At 42.1% G+C, this 8,939-nt stretch overlaps 1 protein-coding gene across 1 annotated transcript in view; it reads left to right on the plus strand.

Annotated features, from left to right (window-relative positions):
• The first annotated feature begins 689 nt into the window (after positions 1 to 689).
• LOC139700363 (inactive pancreatic lipase-related protein 1-like) overlaps positions 690 to 8,939 on the plus strand; it is a 9,540-nt gene continuing 1,290 nt past the window's right edge. Inside the window, exons 1-4 of the mRNA XM_071599003.1 lie at positions 690 to 1,167; positions 3,152 to 3,424; positions 5,082 to 5,273; positions 7,434 to 7,590. Coding sequence (XP_071455104.1) covers positions 690 to 1,167; positions 3,152 to 3,424; positions 5,082 to 5,273; positions 7,434 to 7,590 — 1,100 coding nt within the window. The remainder of the gene's footprint in view (positions 1,168 to 3,151; positions 3,425 to 5,081; positions 5,274 to 7,433; positions 7,591 to 8,939) is intronic.

Here is an 8,939-nt window from a genome sequence, read left to right on the forward strand (position 1 = left end):
CGATTTTCCGGAAAGATAAAGGCTAAGGTTAATAATAAAATAGATGGGCAAAAACTAGAGCAGGGAGAACAGTTTACGTATCTAGGAAGTGCCTTAGGTCAACACGATCAAAGTAATAGGGATGCGTGGAGAATAATTGAGCTAGGCAAAGAGGCTTTCACAAGGAGGACGGAGTTGATGACAGGGATGTTGAGCAAGGATGCTAAGAAAATACTCGTAAAAACTTTGATATGGAGTTAGTTATGTGCGGCTTGAAACATGGGTTAAAAGCATATTGATCGACAGTGGGATATTGAAGAATGAAATAGAGGGGAAAATGTTAGGCAAACGAGGAAAGGGCATGAATAGGATAGGGATATTGGATGGAAATGAAGAAAGGAATTACACAGTGATGAAGAGGGACTTCTGGTAGAGTAGAATGCTGGATTTTGTTTTGTTAGAAGAAATAGAATATTTATTTGGTAAATGTGACCATCCAAAAGCTACCGTAGCCGGTAGATTACTTTTTAAAAATATACACCTAGTGATCATGAGTTATCGCAATGCCAAGGCCGAGGCCATTGAGTTCACCCAGCGTGTATTCCAATGGAGGCGAAATAAGTGCTCTTTTTAAGACTTTTTTATTCGATTTCGGTGGACATAAAATGCGGCGGAGATCGTATTGTCTTTCTCATGCGAAGTCCGTTGCCATGGTGTCAGTTGTAAATGAACCCTCCCTCCTTTCGTCCACTCCAGCCTCCCTGCTGCTCCCCTCGCCCGTCCACCCATCCCCACGACCGCGCCCCTCTCCCTATCCCCACCCCTATCCCCCGCCGCCCAGCCAGGGCCGGGCGCACTCCCAGGAGGCGGAGTTCGATGAGCCCGCGTGGATGCTAATGCCGGACGGGCTGGGGAACGTGCGGCTGGCCATCCTGTCGCCGGAGCCGAAGGCGGGCCCGGAGGACGACTACGGCGCGTACTACGACGACGACTACGACCCGGGTTCCAACGTGGAGTTCATCCTGTACACCAGGGAGCACCCGGAGGTGGGGGAGAAGGGAATCTACAACTCCTCCTGCGCCTCCCTCGGCTTCTCCCGCTTCTCGCCCGACCGGCCCTCCAAGATCCTCGTCCACGGATTCGGGGACGCTGCCAGGCAGTCGTACATGCTTCCCCTGCTCAGGGACGGTGAGTCCCCAGGGGTCCGGGCGAAATACGCAAGCATCTAATTAATTTATCGCAGAGGTGCGATTGTCCTTTGTAAGAACTCACAGTCAAACAAGACAAAGAATAATCATCAATATAGTATTGAAAATGTTCAAGATCCAAATGGACATTTTAACTTTTTTAGAGCTCATAAACTAGACAATTATGCTGAGTAAGTTTTGACATGTCCCACGACATACTATTTAGGCGAAGGATGTTTTAATACATAGATTAGGAATTTTTCTCACAACAGAGCAGTTTATGAGTGGGCCTGATTTCTTGAAACGCCAGAGAGAAAATTTCTTTTCAAAACGAATGTTGTTCCACTCATGTTATTAAAATTAAACAAAAGGAAGGAGGGACCTGTTTATTCGGAGGGCAATTTTCCGCACGGCTTAGATCAAGTTGGCGCAGGATGAACGATTAACTGTAAGCAATCACGAGAATATCCAAGGAATAGAACTGTAGTTTTTCAGTTATCTTTGGGATGCTTTTTCACCGAGCGCCATGGTATCTTGAAGGCCCAGGGTTCGAGTACCGGGCTCAGCCAAGTGGATTTTACGAACGCTTTGTCGATGTTATTTTCACATTGAAATAATGCTGGCGTTTCTCTCGTTCCCAGAGTGGCCACAGCAATCTCAGGATAAAATTCCGGGCCCTTTCCACTTTCCCCAGACTATTCTTGGAAATGTTTCCAGGATGTATTTTGCACAATTTATACTATGAATAAGCTCATGAAATCTTTAAATCCGTATCCTTTCAGAAAATAAAGCCTACATTTTACTAGGAACTATTTCCTTCATAAAAATAATTATGATATGGATTCCTTTTAATTTGGAATAAGTTTATTTATATTATGAGAACTATTTTTGTGGAGAAAAAAAAAGAAATGGCAATTGAACTGAAGGAAATAGCATTGAGATGTCGATTAAATGCTATTATGATGAAATTTCCTCTATTTGTAGTCCTCAGTGCAGTTCATCGAATAGTTTTGATAAAATAGGGTCTTATCATTCCAAGTTTTCATGGTAATTGGCGTTGGAAATGCAAGACTTCGTACCTTCTCTGATGTAAGCGGAGGAATACCACCAGAATAATTATGAATTAATCGCGCAGGAATACATTTCTTTCTCACGAAAAAATGCTATCGTGTGGTTAATTATACAAGAGTTGCCATAGTGTTGACATAACAAGACCTATCCGTCTTTGTTAAAATATCAATTAATTTGCGGGAGAAAATGTATTTATTTATTTATTTATCGACTTAATTGGGCGAGGTTGAGACCTATGGTCCCTTCTTCCACCTAACCCTTATATTACAGACATTATATTGAAGACAATCAAGGGAAAACCGAGGAAATTAAATAATTCCGGAAATTGGAGACCCAAAACTTATCAAAAACAAGTTTAAAAGCAAGTTTCAAAAATTAGCAAGAACCTTTGAGTGCTTAAAAACTATACATTAGCGTAATGCCTCTTTACAAGCAACGCGTGGATTTGCATTTTATGTTGCTGTTCGTCTCGCGTCATCAATGCGCGGCGAACTGAGGTGACACGCTGACTCGTAGATTCACAATCAAGTCTCATTAAAGGAAATTCTAAGACTTTCGATCATTGCTGCAAACGTATCAAACGTGGGATGAATGAAAAATAAATTCACTCTGCGGAAGCAGTGCAATCACATGTAATTCGCTGGTAAATAATCAGACGAGTTGCCATAATTGTGCAAGACGTCTAGGACATTTCCATACTTTAGTACGAACACTTTCGAAATCTAGAATATTTCCATGTTTATTTTAGGTTTTCCAGATGTCAGGTCGCAGTGATTTCTTTTAAAGAAGATCCTACTGAAAATTCCTTGGACATGTTTAAAACAAAAGGACGAGAGCTCGTGTGAACGCGGTTGAATGGGCTCGACTTCCCCAGAATGAATTGTGCACTCCTAATTACCTTGCTCATTTCACAGCTTTCCTGTCGAAAGGAGATTACAACATTTTCCTCGTCGATTGGTCTCCCCTGTCGATGGTGCCATGGTACAATTCGGCGGCGACCAACACCGAAGTGGCGGCGATGATGACCGCGAAATTAGTGGACGACCTGGAGACGACCCGAGGGGCCAAGACCTCCGACTTCCACTTGGTCGGCTTCAGCCTGGGTGCGCACGTGGTCGGCATTGCGGGCAGGATATTGGCCGAGAGAAGGCCGGGGGACGCCGGGGCCCGGATCCGTAGGATAACAGGTAGCCACGGAATCATAACGGACCTGCACGCAAGTGACTCGAAGCAATTCGCTCCAGGATTGCGTCTAACTCGAGCAGAAATCGAATTCTGAGAACAACTACGAGTGCACATGCGAAATAGCACCAGATGTGCGCGGGTATTATTTATATCGCTTTAGTATTCAGAAATCACAAATTTGTTCTGTCCACCACATTATTTTTTTATTTCTATATTTCCTGACATTTTGATGCCATATTCATGAAAAAACAATTTTTGTTGCACAAATTTGGAAGTTTTCCACACAACAGGTTATGAATAAGCTTAAGAATTCGTGGGATAAGAAACAAACGGAAAGGTAATCATTTACTCCAGACATCAAGATATTATTAATGGTAATCTACCGGTTAACGTAAGTTTTGGATGTACAACGCCTATGCAGTTGTATAAAAATGCATTTACTTGCCTCTCCTAGCAAAAGCAACCTGACATAAAAAGACTACAATGAGCCTCTCTTTCCGCATACTTCCTTCCTCCCTTCATTCCCTCCAACATCCCCATCTTACCCCTACCTCTTCCTCGCTTACATAGCGTTCTCTCCTCCACAAAAATAACAATAACCGACCAAATAGCACTTTTTAATGTTAAAATGATGACTGAGAACTATACTATACCATTCGCCAATTCTTATAAACTGATTCATTGTTTAATAAATTAAAATTATACAAATCTAGCAATGAAAATGTTTCTCATGCATCAAACTTTTGATTGAACTGACAACAAGAGTTAACAATGCATTTAACAACAAAAATACCCATAAAAATGAAGACGGCATACGGCCAATCCACATCTCGTGTTGTCAACCGTGTGCATTGGAAAAAGAATCATTTGCAACAGCCAAATTATCGGTTGAGCTAACCTTTGGGAAATTTAATGTAGCACTAATCATCATCATCGGTATTTCAATCCCAATATTGGTTTACTGCAGCCCTCCATTCTACTGCATTTAATGTCAATCCCCTCAATCCCTGATACCTTTTCTGTTTTACGTCCTTCTTCATTTGCCCACTGTAGCACTGACAAAGTGAATTGAAGAAAAATATATGTTGAAACTTTTGAAAGATTTAGTATAATTTCTTGTTTGCTATTTGTGAAAGAAATTATATAATATCTCATTTATACCATATCATATCATATTCAGCGTTTAATCACTAAAAGATTTAGTTACTCTGACGAAAAAAAGCAGTATCTAGTCGATGTAATTAGATCGGTGTTTTAATATGGCCAACTTATGCAGTAGATTCTACAAGAAGTTTTGCAATCCAGTCGATTACCAAAATTAATCAATTTATCATTCTTCCCATTATTTTATTTTTCGCAATTTTATGCAGCATTTTATTTTTCCCCTCAATTGCAACCCTATCAGAAAGTAGCACGCGGACGGAGTACGGGGTTCGAGTCCCTTTCGTCCCTATCCTTCCTTCAGACATTGGTGAGCAAGAGTGGGAATTTGAGATTCAAGGCATACACTTGGAGCAGCATCTCCTCTCTATAATCCCTGCATTATGAATGATCACTCAAATAACCCTCCCCCGGGGACATGAGCAATCGTTGGGATTCCATCCCTCCGAGTCCACCAAGTATGAGTTGACGGGACGCTGGACCCTTTGTCGCCCGCAGGTCTTGACCCGGCGCAGGTGCTGTTCACTTCGGCGGAGCCCAGCATGAGGATAGACACGTCGGACGCGGAATTCGTGGAAGTGGTGCACACATCCGGGGGCTACCTGGGGTTCATGCGACCCCTGGGTCACGTCGACGTGTACCCCAACGGAGGGGCGTGGCCGCAACCGGGTTGCGTCCTCGATTTCGTCGGTGAGTGGATTTGGAAATTGGGAGGCTTTATATTCATTTTTGAGTTGCATCGGAATCCATAGAGAGATGCGGGCTCAATCAAATTTAACGCGTAAAAACCCAGGGGGTGTTTCCGAATGGCAGAGGCACCTTTCCGTGCATTCAGGATCGATAGTTCCCAGAACTAACACTTTTCGTGCTGGTTCCAATGTCGGGGTAACTGACAAACACGCTTTTTGGCATCGCGTTCGCAGAGACCAAAATAGTACTGTGCAATAGCGAATGCAGGGCAGTATGATTGTGTTACCGAGGTAACATAACCCGCAATTTTGAGGTGGGTTCTATGGCCTTGATTCATGCACCTAATAAAAGTTTTGTGGTTATCAAAATTCGACAATAAGTTAAAATTAATATTTATGGCATATGTAGTCCACGCATCGTCTGTTCCTCAGTGAGACGGCTGCAAAGGCGTCTGACCCCAGTGGGGGGGCCATTGAGTGATGGTGTCACGTTAAAAACACTATTGAGGAAGGCAACGGGAAACCAACCCAATTATCACTCCCAAGAATATAATGATGGTCAGTAAAGAGGATATGAGTCCCGGCAACTACGGGACTCGGCCCAATTAGCCATGTGCCAGGTCGGGTAAGATAATAATTGAAACAGAGAATATCCAAGAGAAATGGAAGGAATATATAGAAGAACTGTATGATAATGCCAGCAAGGTTACACTTAGAAAGAAAGTGTGATGCAGATGAAGATTGCTTAGGTCCAGGCATACTAGACGATGAGATAGAAATGGAATTAAAGGGGATGAAAATAAATAAGGCCGTGGGGGTGTGTAACATTCCCGCGGAACTATTGAAATGTTTAGGAAAATGTGGGAGGAAGAGGCTATATGGATTGATTCTTAGTATTTATGAAGAAGGAATCTGGCCGGAAGACTTTGTGAGATCAGTTTTAGTTCCTATTCCGAAAAAGGTAAAGGCTACATCTTGTGAGGACTACAGGACAATAAGTTTGATATCCCACGCAGCTAAAGTTGTTCTCAGCATCAAAAACAAAAGGATATAGAGTAGGGCAAATGATTACTTAGGGGATGATCAGTTTGGGTTTAGGAAGGGGAAGGTACGCGTGATGCCATTGCAGTAATGAGATCATTAATCGAGTGGAATATAGAACACAACCAGGAGGTATTTGCCTGTTTCGTAGATTTCGAAAAAGCGTTTGATAGAGTGAATTGGGAAAAAATCTGGAGTATATTGTAGGGAAAGGAGGCTAATCCGCAACCTGTACATGTCAGACTACTCAGGTACGAATGGAGAACGGGGAGTCCGGATGGGCAGTGTTCGGAAGAGATGGTATAAAAGTATAAAGTGATAAATATCTTTTATAAATTAGAAGGTTGTCTCTTTAGCAATGATGTGGAAAATTTTTTATTATCCTAATCGTTTTACAGAAGGAGAAATCATGTTAATGATAAATTAGAGAGATTAAGTGAAGAAAAGATTGATTTCAGATATAATTTTTCTCATGGACGATAAGGGATCAGAATAACGTGGCCCGACCGCACTGGAAGGGAAAGATGTTTTCGGTCAAGGGTAGTCTGGTCCCCCCCTGCCCCTCCCCATGCCTCAAACCCTATTGGTGGCCTTCAGTGTACTAAATAAACTAAACTAAGGGGTCAGAAACTACACAATAAACTTAAGTGCGGAGGACAGTAATATTAAATTAAGACTGTGATGGTACATTGGTGGTACATTGCCGGCCCCGGTGGGGTAACGTCATCGTCTGCCAACCCAAAGGGTCGCGGGTTTGATTCCCGCCTGGATAGATTTTTCTCCACCTTGGGGCTGGTGTGTTTGTAATTGTATCCATTGTTATCATTGTTAATAGTCTGATGCAAAGGCTGAAATTTACTATTTTCGGATTAATGCTAAATAATTAAAGTATCTTGAAACATTACATGCCAGCGGTTATGCACGTATTTGATTCCATAATTGATAAATAAAAACAAACCTGGCAAGATAAATTTCGACTACACAAACTCGTGATGCATAATACGAGCCTTTAAGGCACTATTAAACGGATTTCCTGCATCATTTGGGACCCTTGCCTTGCTGACAACCCTTCAAGTTCACGATGGATTTTCACATGAACCTTTCCACGACTTCGTTCCAGCTGTTTGCAGCCACAGGAGGGCCTACTACATATATTCGGAGGCGATACTTGCCGGAGGGGAGGGCTTTGAGGCCCAGCCCTGCGCCGAGTGGGGCAACCTTGAGATGGGCGACTGCCAAGGGACGAGCTATCGCCTCGGAACCGAAGACCAGACGAGGTGATATCCCTTAATGCCTTTCCCTCCACATTTCACCCACGCTTCGTTCAAAATGAGGCTATCTCACTGAATTCCCAAGCTTCCTGATGAGTATACTCGACTCGTTCAGTTATCGCTTTGTAAAAGCTGCTTTGTATATCCATTCAAAAAAAAACAAATAACGTGCTAATTCACATTATATTAATTTGTAGGATTAGTTTTAATGTTTCCGGCATTACCTGATTCACTTTCAACACAGTTTTTATGCAACCGTTTCACCGATTTAGTTCCAGGATATTTTTCCCAGTTCAATCCACAGAGGTTCATATTGTGGCCTGGTCAGAGAAACCTAGTTAATTCCCGTTTTCGATTCTCACCGTTTCCCGCCCCTCTCCGAAATGTATGGCACGGCGCACCCATTTACAAACCCCCTCTGGTCACCCGCGTAACATTGGGTTAAGATTATCGTTTTAATTTCAAAGATGCAAGCACTGTAACCCAGATTCATCAAATTACCATTTGTCTCTTCCTTCTGGTTGCATTTTATCAATCTTTTTTTTCCTTGTCTACAACCAGCACTAAACAGTAGCGCCTTTAATGAAAAAATTCATCAGTTAGTGGGGAAACTACGCATATTAAATTGAGCGTAACTCATACCGATTGATTTTGTCAAATTGAACCATTAAAAATACGAGCATCTCTACAGGCCGAATAATTTGAAGTGATAATATTAATTTTGGACTTTTGAAATGTGGGCGTGGAGAAGAATGGAGAAGGTGAAATTGACAGAGAAGAAAACAAATGAGGAAGTACTTGGTATGGAGGGCGAAGAGAGGGGTTTGTTGGGAGAAATCCTATGGAGGCAGGAAAAGTGGATGAAGGGGGTATTGACCGGCAGTGGGATGTTGAAGACTGTAATTGAGGGGAGAATGTCAGGAAAACGAGGAAAGGGAAGGAACAGGATAGGGATGTTAGACGGGACGAAGGGAGGAAGGAAGTAATCAGAGATGAAGAGGGACCTGATGTAGAGTAGGATGTTGTGTTTTGCTAGGAGTCACAAATTCCTTATTTGGTAGTTGTATCCATCCAAAACACACCTCAAACAATAGATTAATTAATGAATAAATAGTGATTTGCACATGTTTGTAGATTGTCTATTTTTTAAATTGGCTTCATGACATCATATTCAAGTCATAAGCCTAATTTTATGATGCCGTATTAATGCCAACGTTAACTTAACGTGGAGATTATGACGTATCGGATTTTACAAAAAAATTAGATTGCTTATTAGTAAATGTGAGCATTGTAACCGTGATAACATCATCTTTCCGTTATTGAGCTGCTTAAACTTCGCTTTGTGATTCAAATAT

This window comes from Hetaerina americana, unplaced genomic scaffold (genome assembly GCF_022747635.1).
Source record: "Hetaerina americana unplaced genomic scaffold, ioHetAmer1.1.p SCAF_10, whole genome shotgun sequence".
NCBI lineage: Eukaryota > Metazoa > Arthropoda > Insecta > Odonata > Calopterygidae > Hetaerina > Hetaerina americana.